The sequence below is a fragment of the Bos javanicus genome, chromosome 8 (genome assembly GCF_032452875.1).
Source record: "Bos javanicus breed banteng chromosome 8, ARS-OSU_banteng_1.0, whole genome shotgun sequence".
NCBI classification, from domain to species: domain Eukaryota; kingdom Metazoa; phylum Chordata; class Mammalia; order Artiodactyla; family Bovidae; genus Bos; species Bos javanicus.
Window position 1 is genome coordinate 101,613,682 of NC_083875.1, and position 18,956 is coordinate 101,632,637.

General features: G+C 44.0%; 1 protein-coding gene and 1 pseudogene across 1 annotated transcript in view; both read right to left on the reverse strand.

The window, feature by feature from the left end:
• The window catches only part of PTGR1 (prostaglandin reductase 1), a 30,687-nt gene extending 13,480 nt beyond the window's left edge, over nucleotides 1–17,207 (reverse strand). Inside the window, exons 1-5 of the mRNA XM_061426483.1 lie at nucleotides 16,975–17,207; nucleotides 15,676–15,791; nucleotides 7,513–7,558; nucleotides 6,544–6,600; nucleotides 4,016–4,183 (exon numbers count right to left, since the gene is read on the reverse strand). Of these exons, the coding sequence (XP_061282467.1) occupies nucleotides 4,016–4,183; nucleotides 6,544–6,600; nucleotides 7,513–7,558; nucleotides 15,676–15,781 (377 nt within the window). The 5' untranslated portion in view covers nucleotides 15,782–15,791; nucleotides 16,975–17,207. The remainder of the gene's footprint in view (nucleotides 1–4,015; nucleotides 4,184–6,543; nucleotides 6,601–7,512; nucleotides 7,559–15,675; nucleotides 15,792–16,974) is intronic.
• LOC133253354 (pleckstrin homology domain-containing family A member 1-like) lies at nucleotides 7,565–14,328 on the reverse strand (annotated as a pseudogene).
• Nucleotides 17,208–18,956: the final 1,749 nt, after the last annotated feature.

An 18,956-nucleotide genomic window follows, 5' to 3' on the forward strand; every position in this document is an offset into this window, starting at 1 on the left:
CCCCAAAGAGAGAGGGGTCTGGAATTCTCAAGGAGGAAAAAAGGACAAACTTTTTTTCTTTCTCCACATTCCTTAGGATTATATACCAATAATGTATCCTGCCTAAGGACAGTCTTTGGATTCAACCTTCTGTTATTTTAAAATGTTAATTATGGGAGTATACCTGGTCTTTACAAGGATGTATCTTGCCTGAGGACAGTGTTATCTTAAAATGTAAATTATGGGAGTAGGTCGGAGGAGGTCTTTACAACCTCCAGACATTCTTTGGATTATATAACCTCATTGTTAACACTAGCAAGCGGGTACTCTTTCTGCCCCCTTCTGATGCCTATGTCAGAAGCTTTCTCTATCTCCTTTATACTTTAATAAAGCTTTACTACACAAAAGCTCTGAGCGATCAAGCCTCGTCTCTGGCCCCGGATTGAATTCTTCTCCTCCGGGGGCCAAGAATCCCGGTGTATTCGCGTGATTCAACAACAACCTTTCACCCAGGCCAGGTTTCAAGGGTGAAGGAACCTTAAACCTTAAACCTTAGGGATCCCAGAACAGAAAGCGTATGCCTCATTCCCATGTACGTCCTAGGGAGATGATGAGCTTCGTGGGGAAAGCCTCCATGTCATCATGGTACCCTAGTCCCAGAGCAGAGATGACTGTATGTGGATGGTATCTAGGCCTGAGGGGGTCAGGGAGAAACACATTGAGTTTCCCATGCTCTGAAGTGTGGGGAAGAACTCCTACAGTCCCCGCATCTTGTTTGAAGTGAAATGCCAAAGTCAGCTGGCGGGGAAAGAAGTAGTGGGCCTGCAAAGATGCAGCTCAGACGGCACCAGCGGGGACGAGGAGAGGAAACCACCATGCCTCAGTAGGGTCCCAGCTCAGAAGGGATGCGGCTGAGGACTCAGTCGGAAAAGTTACACTTTGAAGTCTCAAAGCATAAGACTTATGACCAGCATAAGACTAAGACAGATCCAGAGCAAGAAGTTGTTCCCCGCCTCTACTAGCACTGGGTTTGTGTTAGCCCTAGGACCTTTGCATCTAACCTAGGGAGAAGACAAAGGAAATTATGAGTATGATCCTGAAACGATGTGAGAAATCATTGGTTTAACTAAGGTTTATTTTACTATATCAGCTGGAGATAGAAATGAAACACAGGAGCAGAAAATTTTTAAGTTCTATTTTTGTACCCCTGAGTCTGAGCCCACGAAACCTGTTCCATCATGGTGATTGTTGAGCCACTGGCAAAATTTCAGACAGATTCTTAGAAAGTCATTTCTGTGTAAAACAAAGCTACACGCTGGCATAACTTAAGCTTACTCAGCCTCTGATTACATTTGAGGGCCAGATACAGTTGGGCATTGAAGGGAAAGCAAAGAAGGCAGAGAGCACTTTTTCTGAGGACCCAAAAATCTGAAGTCCCCTTGACCCAGTGTTTTTCAAAAGATGGATGGAACAACCATCTGCCTCAGAATCAACTGAAGTTTTATTAAAAATTTAGATGCCCCGTCCCACTGATTTAAAAATACTGGGACATGGAAATCTGAATTTAATAGGATTCTAGGTAATTCTTATGAATGCAAACAACTGGGAACCACTACCTTAATGGACGCTGATACCAGAGTGTATGGATAAGTTAGCCTAACTCCCAGAAAGAAGCAGAAGGTATATTTCAGATAGGATCATGCCATCCACAACAATCCTTAGGCTCCCTCCTCCAATATCCCTTCTAGATATTTGCAAAATCAGCCTTTAATTAGATATACTGACTTAAGACATACAGGGTCTTTCCCAAACATCATCTTTTAAAAGTAAACTGGAGAACTTCCCTGGTGTGACAGTGAATAAGTATCCCCTGCCAGTGCAAGGGACGTGAGTTCAATGCCTGGTCTGGAAAGATTGCACATGCTGCAGAGAAATAAGCCCGTGTGCCACAGTTACTGAAGCCCATGCACTCTGGGGCCTATGAGCCTCAGCAACTGAAGCTCCTGTGCCTGGAGCCTGTGCTTCACAACAGGAAAAGCCCCTGCAGTGAGAAGCCCATGCACCACAAGGGACAGCAGCCCCCACGTGCAACTGGAGAAAGCCTGAGTGCAGCAACAGAGACCCCGCACAACCCCCCAAAAATTAATTACAAAGTAATAAAAGAATAAAAGTAAACTGGAGATAAGATGGAGACGCCAACAATAAAGAAAATTTAAGGTATACTTTGGATGAAGGGTGACTGGATAGAATCAACATGTTGGAGAGAAAAACACTTAAACTCTTTCAGCCAAAGAGGAAGACAGAGGTCCCATTGACAGAAATAATGCAATACTTTGGGAGGATGTGAAATCTTTGGAGACAGCTGAAAGAGACAGACTGGACAGCTGAAAGTCCCTAGGTTTCAAAGTTCAACTTCTTTCATAGATGAGCGGAAGCTCCTGGATTCTGGAAGTGTTGATCCATCCTGTTGATAAGCGGCTCATCTAGGCAAAAATTCTCAAAGAATGGGTGATGTGTTGCTAGGGGAGGCTAGAAATGTGGCTTGTATAACCCCTCCCACCCAGTCTTTGAGAACCACTGTATGAAGTTGATTGGAGTGAAAACGTACTCCTTAGGGACTTGGAACAGGTGAATGAGAAATGTACCCACAAATGAATAAATCGTCTTCTGTTTTAGAATTCAAATCTCCTAATATTTTATGAATTACCTTCTCTCCAACTAAGTCATGGGAGACTGACCTTGTGGTTTCCTCATGTCTGCCTTCACCCCTGTGCTCCTACCCCTGGGTCACAATTTAGAGAGAAGGATGGGTGGAATAATACGGTGAGAGGAAGTGCTGTCACTGTAGAGGGCACAGGCCTGCCAGGAAAGATCGAGAAGGGCTGTCATTCTGTTTAGTGCCCACTATTTGTATGTAAGAAGGCATCGCTAAGTCACTTCGGTAGGGTCTGACTCTTTGCAGCCACATGGACTGTAGCCCACCAGACTCCTCAGTCTATGGGCTTCTCCAGGCAAGAATACTGGAGTGGGTTGCCATGCCCTCCTCCAGGGAATCTTCCTGACCCAGGGATCAAACCTGCGTCTCTTAAATCTCCCGCATTGGCAGGTGGGTTCTTTACCACTAGCGCCACCTGGGCGGCCCAAGAAGGCATTAAGCGTCCTCTAATTTCACAATGTTGTCTCCTGATTGTGGGACTTCTGAGGAGTTCAAATTCTGAGTGTTACATGAACTTGAGATGTAAGGGACTGGTTATGCAGGAGGCTGATCATTCATTTCATTCTCTAGAAGTCCTCCAAAAGGTTAAAAAGAAGGAGGGCAGAAGACTGGGAAGAAGGAAAGAAGGGAGAAAAAGATCACATAACTTAAAGAAACTCTTCAGCCTAGAAATGTTTTGGGGACTCCGAAAGGAATTCTGTCAACCTTGCTTCTCCAGGGCACGAGAAGAACCTTGAGGTGCAGACAGCAGCTGGGGACTGGAGAGCAGATGCAGGATCAACTGACCAGGAGTCTTCCTGAGCGCCAGGCCAAGAGACACTGGGCTATTTTAAAGCTATCCACCCTGAGTGACTGTACAACTATTGTGATTCATCTCAGTTATTAAATTTCAGATCCCCTGACACCTCTGGAAACTCAGATGTCGAAAGATGGTGAGGAATCAGAGGTGATACAGAAAGGCCAAGGTACATTGAACTTTCTCTCCCTTTTAAGCTCTGAAACAGAGGCAGATGAGTGAGGGGTGAAGGAAGACCTTTCCAGAGACTGAAGGAGCTGGTTTCTTTGTGTCACCACTTGCCAGAGGCTTGAGAGGGACCATGCTGCATGCTGTTCCTCACTGGCACTTCCTCCTTGTACCTGAGCCCTCCTCTCTCCCCTCCAGCCCCTCTTCTTCCCTTCTTAGTCCCATCATCCTCTCTAATCCACTCCTGAGCTTAGAATGCCTCAAGTCTCTTCTTGTTATTCAAGCTCTGGACCAACCATTTTGGAAAACCAAAACGTCAGGGATTCAAACGAGTGAAATATACCCATGAAACTCACCCGGGCATGCCAACCGTTCCCAGAGCCAGAGACAGTGGTAACGTGTCTGGCCACTCTGCAAGCACCTTTTCCAGTTTTTCCCCATTAGAAATGGAATGCGTTGTCCAGCCAGAAGGAGCCAGCACAATAGTTCCTGTTGGGAAGGCTGAATTTTTACTTTCCACAACTCTGAAAGAGAAAGCACATTCAGATGCGTGAGACCCCTTTCCTTTCAAGGGAGTCTGTATGCTGCATGGTTAGTGTCCACAAAGGGCACTGAGTTTCATAGTCCTTGATCAAATAGCCTACCACATCTCTCCATCAGAATAGCCACTGGTCTCTCCTTGAGAAAACAATATGGGCCATCAGAGAGGAATTCTCAACTGGTCCAGCATCTGTCCCTGTCCTCACTCACTCCTCTCTAAGCATGAGAAGTTCATCCTCTGGCTCAAGGTGACCCAGACATCATCTCTTCTCTTCTTCAGAGGCTGCCCTTCATCTCTCAGCCCTTCCTCTCTCTTGAGTCCTCAACATTTCCTCTCTCACTGTCCCTCTCCCTCAGCATGGAAGTATGATCTACTTCACTATTATTCAATCTCATCCTATATGAAGAAAACTTTAGGCCATGAGACAAAAATGGATAAATGAAGAGATATATACCTTGTGCTTGGAGAGAAATATTGTAAATAAGTTTCCCCTAAATGAATCTATAAAGTCATTACAATCCCAACAAAAATCCAAATAAGATTTCAATAAATGGTATTATAACTTGCTAGTCATTTGAAGCATAAACACTTTAGTCCTTGCTCCAAAATAAAAATTAAATTTCTAGAAGATAAAATATAACATACTATAAGGAAAAGTGAATAAATATTCTAGCAATTTTGGAGGGGAGAATGCCATTCTAATCATGAAATTTTATCACATAAAAATTTTCAGCTATAATTGGACACAAAAGAAAGATAAACAAAGGCCCAAATGTTGTCAGTACTAATATTCATAACACACAAGAAGTTTTACAGATCATTTTAAAGGATGAAAAGACTTAAAAGAAAAAGGCAAATGACATGAACAGATAATTCACAGAAGAAAACCATTAATTTTCAAAGAGAATGTCAACATCACTAATAATGAAAGAAATGCAAATTAAACTAAGCATCGAATAAGCAAGATCAGTTAACTATCATTTATTCACTTCAAATTGCCAAGAGTGATAATTAGCAATGATCATAGAGTTACCAAGGAAATAAGTTCTTTAAGACACTCTTGGTAGGAATGGATATAATCTTTTTGAAGTGAAATCTGTCATTATTGCTTCAAATGAAAATGTACATCTTCTTTGACCTAGAATTTACACTTCTGGGGATTCAATATAAAGCAATAGTCATCCAGGTAGGCAAAGAATACAGAGACATACTCAGATCGATGTATGCATATTCCTTGCAGAACTATTTTCAGTAGAAAAAACCGGAAAGAGCTGTTATCAGGAGTAGATAAGTTAAATGTCAGGTATCAATGGAATGGGCTTCTCAAGTGGCTCAGAAGTAAAGAGTCTGCCTGCCAATGCAGGAGATGCAGTTTTGACCCCTGATCTGGGAAGATCCCCTGCAGTAGGAAATGGCAACCCACTCCAGTATTCTTACCTGAGAACCCACAGACAGAAGAACCAGGAGGACTACAATCCATGGGGGTTGCAAAGAGTAGGACTTAGTGACTGAACAACAATAAAAGCAATGGAGTAATCTGCAAGCCATTAAGAGGTAAGTGGTATATTTATACACTGTCAACAAAAGATAGCCATGACATATTGAGGAAAAGCAATTTGCTGAAGGGCTTTTAATTCCCTTAAAGATTATAAATATTAGTACATGTACTGAACAATTTTTGAAATAATAATACATTAACGACAGTCATCTCTAAGGTTCAGATGATGGGGGAACTTTTAGTTTCCAATATATAAATTTTTATCTTATTTGAATTTTTATAATAATCAGGAACTGCATGAATACACTTTTTTTTTTAGTACTTAAAAGTAAGGATAGCAAAGCTAAGTTGCAATGATAAGAATTTCACCTTCTTCCCTCCCCATCCCCATTTCACTTTCTTTCTCCAAGAAAGTGAAGTCGCTCAGTTGTGTCTGACTCTTTGTGACCCCATGGACTGTAGCCTCCCAGGGTCCTCTGTCCATGGGATTTTCCAGGCAAGAATACTGGAGTGGGTTGCCATTTCCTTCTCCAGGGGATCTTCCCAACCCAGGGATCGAACCCGGGTCTCCCTCATTGCAGGCAGACGCTTTACCATCTGAGCCACCAGGGAAACCCTCAAAAGTAAGGATAGCAAAGCTAAGTTGCAATGATAAGAAGTTCGCCTTCTTTCCTCCCCATCAGCTAGTCAGGAAAAGGACAGATTTCCCAGGTAATTTCCAAGTTGAACAGTGAGTGACCCACGCAACCTGAAGAGATTGTAAGAGTGATGGACAGAAACAGGGCCCAGCAGGAGGTGAAGGGGAGACATATTTTCCAAGCAGTGGGACAAAAGGATATCACTACCTGGCCACTTGCTCTCCCATCATCATGTCACCCTCCTTCAAGCTTTTTGCCATAATTCTGAAACAAAACAAAACCATTCTTAATATATAGGAGCATCTGGGAGGAAATTGTCTTAAGTTTCAAGCCAAATGGAAAACCACTGGGGAAGTGTATATAAAACTGAAACCAGCCACATGAGGGCAGTACCACTAGGTGGAATTGGGGAGGAAAGCTGTAACAGGCAGTTTTGATCTGGTAGTATTTTTCTATGAAATGAACGTGAGAATCTTACCATCACGCTCAATTGTGGCTGAATTTCTACCAATGACTTTGAAAACATAACCCAGGTACTACTGGGCACTTGTTACCCAAAACACTAGACATGCAAAAAGAAATGCTAGTTAACATCTGGAAATACATTTTTCACTTTAGATCTGAATCTCTATCAATCAACTGTGAAAAAAATTTATTTAAAAGAATGATGACTGCATTGTCCACCTAGGCAAAAAGTTATTGACTCAGTGGCCAATGAAAGCTTTTATTCCCTCCCCACCCCGAATTGCTTACTAAGTACACACAGTTCAGTCAGCTGCAGATTACCTAAATTACAAGAATATATGTAAAGGAAAGGCAAGAAAATCTAATTTTAGTCTCAGCCATCTTCCTATACCCAAATCATTTGCCAACAGTGACATGGAAAAACTGGAGTTTGGCTTATTTCTTCTTTTATTGTTTTGGGAAGCAATTCTGATAAATGATGAGGGGCAAATTGAACACAATAAGATAGGGGATGCTTGTAAAATAAAGGGGCCAGTGTTGTCTACCACCATTCTGCTCAGACTTTTGCCTGAAAAAGATGAGCATCTGTGAATCCCATCACTGACATCATACTGGGAGAAATGAGAAAGTGACAGTGGATTATTCTAAGATTGCCCATGGCAAGGTAGTATCCAATGCACAACATAAGAATTTTCCAGAGGAAAATAATACCTCATGTAAGGATCCACAGTCAAGTACAAAGCTTCCAGCAGGACCTCTGCAAAATAAAGCATTCCACAGGCAATTAGAAACCTTGGCCTTGTGCCTTATCTCTGGCCTTCTCAATGAACAAAGACAGTCTTTCTGCTTCAAGCTTATGCTCTCATCTGTGCTTTCTGGATGTTTTTTTGTTTTAGAATTAATTTTGAACATTTATTCTCATCATTACAGTTGGACATATAAAGAGATTAGACACAAAAGTAAACATTGGGAAGCACACATATATTTCCATTCTGAAAGAAGTCATGTTATAGTTACAGAAAAAAATGCAGCAAATATTAAGGTATTCAAAGTAGTTTTTTAACAATTCAGATGTGGCATACTTACAACAAAAGTATAAGTTTTAAAATAATTAAATAATTTTCATAGAATCATAAAAGTACTGAGATAAAGAGACCCTGAAACTCACAAGAACATTTTCCTATGCTATTGAATACAAGGGTAGTTCTATAAAAAGTCCCAAAATAAAGCTAATATTTTTCCACTCTGAAGTATATTAAATTACCAAAATATTAAAATGAACACGCAATATGGAAGCTGTACCAAAGAAAACAGTATTAAAGTCCTGAATATTACCAACTGTCTGCCCAATATGTCTTAGGTGTGTTCATGAAAAATGAGCTTTCTAAAAGAGCCGATGTAATGGATATATCTGCAGAGAAAGAGAATAAATAAAGCTTTTTCATTCTATCATTTTCAAATGTAACTGCAAAAAAGAAAATCTAATATAAGTTTTCAAAGTATTAGCTTATGAATAAAAATGTGAGTGGTGCATTCTTTATGCATTTGGATTTTTAAACTGATGCTATGATCATTGTAGTAAAATAGATAGTAACATCTAGACCCCAAAACTGTAGTAAGAAATCCACTCCCTCTTTCTCTTTCTCAAACAAGAAGTCATCTTAGAAAATGGAAAGGAGAAACAGTGACATGTGTGAATTCAAAACAACACAGTACTATAATGTGGCAAAAAATCATAAAAACAGCAGCATGTGAAATTCAAGACTATTTTCTTAGAGCAAATGTTTAAGACTGAACCATAAAAACACTACTTGGTCATACTGGTCTATTATTCAACTCCTGAAATAATGACTTTTTAGAGAGGTGCTTATATTTATGATATCCCCATGATTAAATGTATACTCAAATTTGTGTTTTAAAACATATATTGAGGGGCTTCCATGGCAGTCTAGTTAAGACTTAACCTTCCAATGCAGGGGGCTAAGATCCCATATGCTTTGGGGCCAAAAAACCAAAACATAAAACAGGCAACAATGTAACAAATTCAATAAAACACTTTAAAATTGGTCCACATTAAACAAATCTTTAAAAAAGACACATTTAAAATATAAATATTACACAGATAGTAGAATAACAGTATTCCAGTATCTCTAACACAATATGGCATGTTATTTAGCACATTAACCTATGCTACTGAAAATTAATTTTATCCCAATTGTATAAAACCCATCATGTAGGACTTTTGAGTACATTAATCTCAAAACAGTCCTAAACAAGATTAAAAAACACAGACACTTGAATACAGATTAATAGTGACAAAAAGCAGAGACTATGATCACGTGACTAAGGGTCTTTACATAGAAACTTGAGGTCCTTACATATAAATTTGAGGTCTTTCACTGACCCGAATATAGAAGAAAGAGCCGAAGAGCTGACACACTGGAAAAGACCCCGATGCTGGGGAAGATGGATGGCAAAAGAAGCGGGCGACAGAGGATGACAGGATGCCATCCAAGCATGGCATCACTGACTCAACGGACGTGAATTTAAACAAACTCCAGGAGTCTTTACATATAAACTTGAGGTCTTTCACTTACCCAAACATGGACGTAAGGACTATTTACAAAACTTTGACAAGAAAATCAAATCTCCAAGAAGTTTCACGGCAAAGAATTTTCACAAAATGCTGTACATCTTGACTAAAGTTTTACAAATGTCCGAGTTATAGCTTATTTGAATTCTAATTCTCCCCCCTTTCTCCACTCCAGTATAACCCACAACCCTTACTGCTAGTCCAATAATATCCTCTATGCAAAACTCACTGCTCACCTTGAGATTCAGAGCATCAAAAATGGTTATAATTTCAAAACTGTCCAATTTATAGTGTACATTTTACAGCGCCACAGATGATGTCAAGAGTTTGGATATCTTTGGCACTATTTCATTCAATAATATTAACCAATAAGAATGCGTAGAGTTTGAACATCTGATAGGAAGTCACAGTGGCATTTTAAAAATAACCAAAATACTTAAGAAGCATTTTCATGTTTTAAATCGTGAAACATTTAAACTGTCAAATTCACTAGGAAAAAAATGTCACACACACACTTTTATTACCGTGTGAAAACAAAGCATCAGACAGTTGCTACTGAGACACATTAGGGCTTTTCTCTTTTCTTTTTAAAAGAAACTGTTACTGAGCCCAAGCTCGTTCTGCTCGCCAGAGTGTGGAGGGGCTCACTCTGGCACTGGCCGAGGGTGCAGCAAAGCCACTACTGCACCCTGAGTAGAAAGATGCGACCTAAGAAAGCGGCCGGGTCTCAGGAAGTAACGGGCTGCTCGAGCAAGGTCATCCTCAAGCTCTCAAGGAGCAAGACATGTGGGCAGCGGAAACCGCGATGGCCGCACAGGAGGAGTTGACATGCCTGTTACTGGGATCCTGTCTGACGTGGCAGGCACCCTGGACTCAGCCTGCCACTGGCTTCCCCGGTCAGTTTTGACCTATGAAGTGGCCGGGGAGCTGGCATCCCTGGAGCGGAGCTCCCACCTGGCCGCTTGCACAGTGGGTGGGCAGTGGGCACAGGCTGGTCTGGTGGGCTAGAGCTGTGGCGGAGTGGTCTCTGCCTTAGATGCCCATGCCAGCTGGCTCCAGGGAGAGAGCAAGAAAGGGCCCATCACACTTTGGGTAGGCCACTATTACAAAACTACATTTAGTTAGGTTACTCCCTAGCTTCTTGGCTTGCTGTTGTCTGACTCTTTGTGACCCCATGAACTGCAGCACACCAGGCTTCCCTGTCCTTCACTATCTCCCTGAGTTTGTTCAAATTCATGTCCATAGAGTCAGTGATGCCATCCGGCCATCTCACCCTCTGCCAACCCCTTTTGCCCTCAGTCTTTCTTAGCATCAGGGTCTTTTCCAATGAGTCAGTTCTTTGCATCAGGTGGCCAAAGTATTGGAGCTTCAGCTTCAGCCCTCAGTCCTTCCAATGAATACTCAGATCGATTTCCTTTAGGATTGACTGCTTTGATCTCCTTGCAGTTCAAGGGATTCTCAAGAGACTTCTCTAGCACCACAGTTCAAAAGCATCAATTCTTCGGTGCTCAGCCTTCTTTATGGTCCAACTCTCACATCCATATGTGACTACTGGAAAACCATAGCTTTGACTAGATGGACATTTGTCAGCAAAGTAATGTCTTTGCTTTTTAATATGCTGCCTAGGTTTGTCATAACTTTCCTTCCAAGGAGCAAGCATCTTTTAATTGCATGGCTGCAATCACTGTCTCCAGTGATTTTGGAGCCCAAGAAAATAAAAGCTGTCACTGCTTCTACTTTTTCCCCTTCTATTTGCCTTGAAGTGATGGGAACAGATGCCATGATCTTAGTTATTTGAAAGTTGAGTTTCAAGCCAACTTTTTCCCTCATCAAGAGGCTCTTTAGTTTCTCTTTGTTTTCTGCCATTAAAGTGGTATCATCTGTGTATCTGAGGTTGTTGATATTTCCCCCCGGGCAATCTTTATTCCAGCTTGTAACTCATCCAGCCTGGCATTTCACATGATGTACTCATGATGTTAAATAAACAGGCTGACAATACAGCCTTGTCATACTCCTTTCCCAATTTTGAACCAGTCAGTTGTTCCATGTAAAGTTCTAACTGTTACTTCTTGACCCGCATACAGGTTTCTCAGGAGACAGGTAAGGTGGTCCTGGTATTCCCATCTCTTTAAGAATTTTCCACAGATTGTTGTGATCCACACAGTTAAAGACTTTAGTGTAGTCAATGAAGTTGACTGGAATTCCCTTGCTTTCTCTATGATTCAACAAATGTGGGCAATTTGATCTCTGGTTCACCTGCCTTTTCTAAACCCATTTTGTTCTTGGCTTACCAGCTTATAAGAGAGGATGGCAATGATGCAGGATACTATATGCATTAAAACCCATTTCCCCTTTATGACTGAGGAGAAGCCTTGTGAAAGAACACTGAGGGCGGATGAGGCAGGTCAGGCTCCACGTGTTTCCGCCTGACATACACATCACTGGCTGGAAGGCCCATGTCCTCCAAGTCCACAGGGTCACAAACTTGTTCCTGAGGACCATTTTTACTTTGACGTTTTAGCAGAGCGTGTTCAGTCACTGTGGAAGCTGGTTCTCTTGGAAAAGACAGTCAAGCTTTTGAAGTTCCCTGGCTTGACCTTGGCAAGAGATTCATAAAATCCTCCCTCCAAAGGGTTGCTGCGAGAGGCTGTGGAATGTGGGGTGGCTGCTGCAGCACTGGCAGAGCAGAGTGCATGTTCGGATTCGGAAGGACTGTTGGAATGCTCTTCTGTATACACAGATTTCACAGCCTTCTTCCTGCAGCATAGAAGATGCAGATCTGCGGGTCCTGCAGCACTACAATGGCACCCAAAACGGCTTGCATCCAACTGTGCCATCAGCCTGCACATAGAAAGTTCAGGACGATGTTACAGTGTCAAAGAGGGTGTCCCTGATCATCATGTCACTTTGCCGACGTTCCTGGACTTGATGAAGCTCTTTAAGTGGTTGTACGCGGAGAGGTTCCTTTTTCAGTTCAGATCTGAGTAGGCTATTGTGTTTCCATCCAGCTGAAAACATCTTCTTTTTCAGTTTTTCATCACTGCTCCTTGTTCGACACAATAACCAGCTTTGATCACTGCACTGTCTGAAGGCAGTTTGGGAGTAAAGTAAGGAAGATGGCTTTGTGACCGCTTCACCTTATTTCTGTCAATAGTTTCACCACATTCGTTTACTTCTCTTTGCTGAGTTGGGGTAACAATGGGCACACCTCAACAGTGTCAGTTCTGTAAGACGTTTGCTTCTTTCACATTCACCTTGGCGACTTGGGTTATCAGAATGAGGCTGTGGTGGGCAGCTGGATGGGAGAGAGGCTCAAGAAGGAGGGGATATATTATACTTGGTGGCTCAGTGGTAAAGAATCCGTTTGCCAGTGCAGGAGATCTGCTGTCCAATCCCTGGGTTGGAAAGACTCCCTGGAGAAGAAAACAGCAACCCACTCCAGTATTCCTGCCCAGGAAATCCCATGGACAGAGGAGCCTGTTGGGCTACAGTCCGTGGGGTCGAAAACAGTCAGACAGGACTTAGCAACTAAACAACAAATAGCTGATTCACATTATTGTACAGCAGAAACCAACACAACATTGTAAAGAACTTACCCTCCAATTAAAAATAAATTAAAAAAAAGAAAAAGATTAATACCTCATTTGGTACTATAATTTTTATAGCTTTGTTTACCACATTTACTCATTCTACTAGATCCTGCTGATCACTGACTTGTAGGAAATATTTTCTCCTCCCTGCATTCACAGCAAAACAGAACTCAGCCTTTGGCCTTTGCTTAGCTGCATTCTTGACCTTTGAAATGTGGGTAAGTTTAATGACTCCAACGGTGATGATGGATCCAGAAAGCAGGTTCTGTGGATGATCCCCGTACCAAACAAAACTCTCTTCTCTGGGATCCAGTGTGAAGTACCTTGGGAAAAAATGTCCACTGTTTGCACCTTCTTCACTGTCTAAGAAACCACAAATGTGGTTCTGACAAGCCACGTAAAGCCTTTCCCAGCTTGAACATTACACAGCGCCCCGCCTATCCCTGAGCTGCCCAGCGGGCTTCAACGAGCTCTGAGCTCTACGGCGCCTCTCCCTGACCCGGCGCCGCCGCGATTATCGATTATTGCACCAGTCTTTATGTCTGTCCTTGACCTGGAACACCCGGGTAGGCCTGCCCCGCGTCCCACAGGTACCGAGCTTCGGGTTGGGGAGCAGGGGAAAGAGATGGCCCCCACGAAGGCTCACCCGCGCACTGCGCACAGGTGACCACGCAGCCTCAGCCCCGCCAGACGGCAGCCAAGATTCCGGAGCGAGCACTTCCTGTGCTTTCTCTTATGTCTATTTACTCAGCATTCACTTCATGCTTTACATAGATTATTTCCTATGATGTTCTGAACAATTATTGTTTCCATTTTATTAAAGCTTAGGTTGAAACTCCAGTACTTTGGCCATCTCATGCGAAGAGTTGACTCATTGGAAAAGACTCTGATGCTGGGAGGGATTGGGGGCAAGAGGAGAAGGGGAGGACAGAGGATGAGATGGCTGGATGGCATCACTGACTCGATGGACGTGAGTCTGAGTGAACTCGGGGAGTTGGTGATGGACAGGGAGGCCTGGCGTGCTGCGATTCATGGGGTTGCAAAGAGTCGGACATGACTGAGAGACTGATCTGATCTGATAAGTATCTTGCCCAGGGCCACATTTGTAACTGCTAGGCCACGGGGGTCACATAGGGTTTTATTATCAGCCCATTAGTATTTTACAATGCATGCATTTTCCTGGAGTGACTCTCATGCACCCATCCTCTGGAATTTTGATTCTGGGTTTTGGCTATGGCAACCTAGATGGATGGATAACAGTAACCCTGTTAGTTAATTGCATGCCTGTTAGCCAAAGCTTACCTGCCTGAAAACAGCCCTTAGCAGATGTTCTGCAAAGCTCATCTCCAAACACGTGATGGGGTGCCTTGCCATTTCTCTCCCTCCAACTTCCTCAGGCTTGCCTCATCCTTCCAGTTCCCCCAAGGGGATGGGAGGCCCCTCAGTGAAGAAGCTTTCCCCTCCTTGTTTGCTCCAGGGATAAGTCTGAGCTCTGCACACAGCTGCTAGCAGTGCAGCCCCACTGTTATCATGGGACAGAGAGGAAATCCTCCCCCATGGCTGGCCAAAGTCAGGAAGAACCATGCCCCCAGGAGTGTGTTGCAATTACCAAGGAAAGAAGAAGAATCCTCCAACATGACATCGAAGCTTCACAGAGACAACCTTGGAAAGGTCTCAGCCGTAGATGTGAAAGGGCCACAGATACTACCCATCGCTGTGTGGGAGCGTCTTTGCCATCTTCCCACCAAAAAGTCTACGGTGGGACCTCCCTGGTGGCCCAGAGGTTTAGACTTCAGTTCCAGTGCAGGGGGTGCAGGTTCGGTCCCTGGTCAGGTAGCTAGGATCCCACATGCCTCTTGGCCAAAAAAACCAAAGCATAAAACAGAAGCAATATTGTAACAAATTCAATAAAGGCTGAAAAAAATAGCCCACATTAAAAAAAAAAATCTTAAAAAGGAAAAAGAATTCTGCTACTGCTGCTGCTAAGTCGCTTCAGACGAGTCCAACTCTGTGCGACCCCATAGACGGCCTCCTACCAGGCTGCTCTGTCCCTGGGATTCTCCAGGCAAAACATTGGAGTGGGTTGCCGTTTCCTTCTCCAATACATGAAAGTGAAAAGTGAAAGTGAAGTCGCACAGTTGTGTCTGACTCTTAACGACCTCATGGACTGCAGCCTACCAGGCTCCTCCGTCCATGGGATTTTCCAGGCAAGAGTACTGGAGTGGGGTGCCATTGCCTTCTCCAAAAGGAAGTCTGTGGCCATACTTTGAATTTGGGCTTAGCTATGTGACTTGCTTTGATGAATAGCATATTAGCAAACAGTCCTTGCACATTGGAGCTTGCCAGTTCTAGGCAGCAGCTTGCCTGCTGCTCTAGATTTATGAAATCACAGAAAATAACAAAGAGCTCAAACCAGCATGTTAGAAAGGCCACAGAGAGGAGAACTCAGGAGTGCACCCTCAGAAGGACAGTTAACATGACATATGAGTAATGTCCATCCTGAAGGAACCATTTAGCCCATATAAGATGTACAGAATGCTTGCCGACTTAATCCTGCCTAAACCGCCAACCTACAGAATCGTGATCTAGTAAATGATTGTTTTAAGTCTCTAAATGTTGGGGTGGTTTGTTATTCAGCAAAAGTGAACTGACACAGTCTCTTCCAACTTAAATCTCATGAGTATGACTTACCTCCATCTTTTAAGGGTGGGAGTTCAACTGTCTTCAGTTCAAAGTCACTGTTAGTAGGGTAACCTACAAAATGTTTCTTCAGGGTCCAGCTCTTTGCATGAACCATCCTGAAGCTCCTAGAATCAGTAAACATGCAGTCAGTGTCATGATGTGACTTATTTCTTATGGCTTCTGAGTGTTACCCGAAGGCAAACAGAGGGTTTACCCATCATCAACTTTATCATTTAACCTCAATCATGTTTATTTAGTATTCACTGTTCCTGCTGCTGTTCTAAGCACGGCATACTTATCTCATTTTACCCTCATAACTTCCCTGTAAGAGGGGTATTATTATCATTGCCAGGGCACAGTGTACAGATGAGGAAATGAGTCTACCTTAGAAATTTCCAAGGCAAGTAACAATATTAACCCACACAGACTTTTCCTAGCCACTGCTAAGGCTAGGAAGTGAACAGATACCTGGAGTGCAGATATTCCATTTCTCTCCTCATATGAAGTGAATTCTAAGAAAAAGCATCAAACACAAAGAGCCTACTAGAAGTCCATGCACGTCTTTCAGACAGAGCGCTGCGTTCTAAGACAAGCAGTCTCCAAAACTGACAGCCACTGGGTGGCGATGCTGCTCAGCCTCATTTTCAAACGCGCGTTTTCTTTGGCAGCAAAGAAGAAATCAAGAGCACATTTGCCAGCACCCAAGGCCAAGAGAAGAGAATTCAAGTGACCCCGAGCTCTTGGGTCAGAATATTTTGCTTGGAGCGATGTAGGTGGTTCGAGCCGCAACCTTACTGTGCCTAACTGTCTTCCCCCTTCAAAAAGGCAGCCGCTGAGAATTCTGGATTCGCCGTTAAGTCCGGAAGCACCCCTGCAAGGCGGACGACCACAGACGCAGGCGAGGATCAAGAGAAGTCCCACCCGCCAGAGAATGGGGTCCAGGATCGCTCACCCCCGGATCCCACCCCCTCGCCTTGCCCATACGCGGGCGTTAAACTCCCGCCTTTCTTCTTCCACGCTTGTGCCACTTTCGCTGTCCCACAAGTTCCTTCCTAGCCCCCTGCCCGCTGCAGGGGCCTACGCCTGCACCCCAAATGCTGCCAGGCCATGCCCTTCTCTTAGGCAGCCATCTGCGATCTCTAAGAACCTGCAGGGAGCAGGAACATGGCCGGGACATCCTGCTTTCAAGTTTCCTCTGAGTGCAAGACGCAGAGGTTACCCAGCATTAGGAGAGGGCGAGCACCGGGCAAACGCTGTGCCATGGCGGGTCCAGGTACCCTAGAGGTGCGGGAGCAGACGTTTACTTACGAGTCTGCAGGATCCACTTCCTGAAGCCGGAGGTTGGGACTGCGGAGCAGAGTTGGGGGAGCAGGAATTTAGGGCTGGTCTCAACAGAGGGAGGGGCTTCTTCCAGGGCAGGACTGTTGGGAGAGTTTACAGGAGGGAAAACCAGGATTCCAGGAGCGAGAGCGATAGCGAGTGAGCGAGCAAGCGAGAGAGATTGTGTGTGTGTGTGTCTGTGTGTGTGTGCGCGCGCGCATGCGCGTGTGCGTGTCTGTGTGTGTGTAGGGGGTTCTTGCAACATTAAAAGCCTCCACTGGAGCCCTGCCCGGGTAGTACTGTGTCTGCTTCAGTGTCTTAACTGGAAACCCACTGCAAGAGGCTGCCTGGGAACCAGCTGCTCCCCAGCCTCCCAGGCAGGGAGGAGGGGCACAAAGCCGGGTCCCCCAGAGGCCTGAGCCAGAGAGCTCCTCCTCAGCCTTGCCGCTTTCAGTTCAGTTCAGTTCAGTCGTTCAGTTGCTCAGTCGTGTCCTACCCTTTGCGACCCCATGGACTGCAGCACGCCAGGCCTTCCTGTCCATTACCAACTCCCGGAATTTACTCAAACTCATGTCCATTGAGTCGGTGATGCCATCCAACCACCTCATCCTCGGTCTTCCCATTCTCCTCTTGCCTTCTATCTTTCCCAGCATCAGGGTCTTTTCAAGTGAGTCAGTTCTTCGCATCAAGTGGCCAAAATATTGGAATTTCAGCTTCAACACCAGTCCTTCCAATGAATATTCAGGACTGATTTCCTTTAGGATGGACTGGTTGGATCCCTGTGCAGTCCAAGGGACTCTCAAGAGCCTTCTCACACACCACAGTTTAAAAGCATCAGTTCTTCGGGGCTGGGCTTTCTTTACAGTCTAACTCTCACATCCATACATGACTATTGGAAAAATCATAGCCTTAACTAGACGGACCTTTGTTGGCAAAGTAGTGTCTCTGCTTTTTAATATGCTGTTTAGGTTGGTCATAACTTTGCTTCCAAGAGGTAAGCGTCTTTTAATTTCATGGCTGCAGTCACCATCTGCAGTGATTTTGGAGCCCAAAAAAGAAAGTCCGCCACTGTTTCCACTGTTTCCCAATCTATTTGACATGAAGTGATGGGACCAGATGGCATGATCTTCGTTTTCTGAATGTTGAGCTTTAAGCCAACTTTTTCACTCTCCTCTTTAACTTTCATCAAGAGGCTCTTCAGTTCTTGTTCGATTTCTGCCATAAGGGTGGTGTCATCTGCATATCTGAGGTTATTGATATTTTCCCCAGCAGTCAGAGAAGGCAATGGCACCGCACTCCAGTACTCTTGCCTGGAAAATCCCATGGATGGAGGAGCCTGGAAGGCTGTAGTCCATGGGGTCGCTGAGGGTCGGACATGACTGAGCGACTTCACTTTCACTTTTCACTTTCATGTATTGGAGAAGGAAATGGCAACCCACTCTAGTGTTCTTGCTTGGAGAGTCCCAGGGACGGGGGAGCCTGGTGGGCTGCTGTCTATGGGGTCGCACAGAGTTGGACTCGACTGAAGTGACTTAGCAGCAGCAGCAGCTTGATTCCAGCTTGTGCTTCATCCAACCCAGCATTTCTCATGATGTACTCTGCATAGAAGTTAAATAAGCACGATGACAATATACAGCCTTGACATACTCCTTTCCCATTTGGAACGGGTCTATTTCTCCATGTCCAGTTCTAACTGTTGCTTCCTGACCTGAATACAGATTTCTCAAGAGGCAGGTAAGGTGGTCTGATATTCCCATATCTTTCAGAATTTTTAAAAATTTTCTTGTGATCCACACAATCAAAGGCTTTGGCATAGTCAATAAAGCAAAATAGATGATTTTCTGGAACTCTCTTGCTTTTTCGATGATCCAACAAATGTTTGCAATTTGATCTCTGGTTCATCTGCCTTTTCTAAAACCAGCTTGAACATCTGGAAGTTCATGATTCACATACTGTTGAAGCCTGGATTG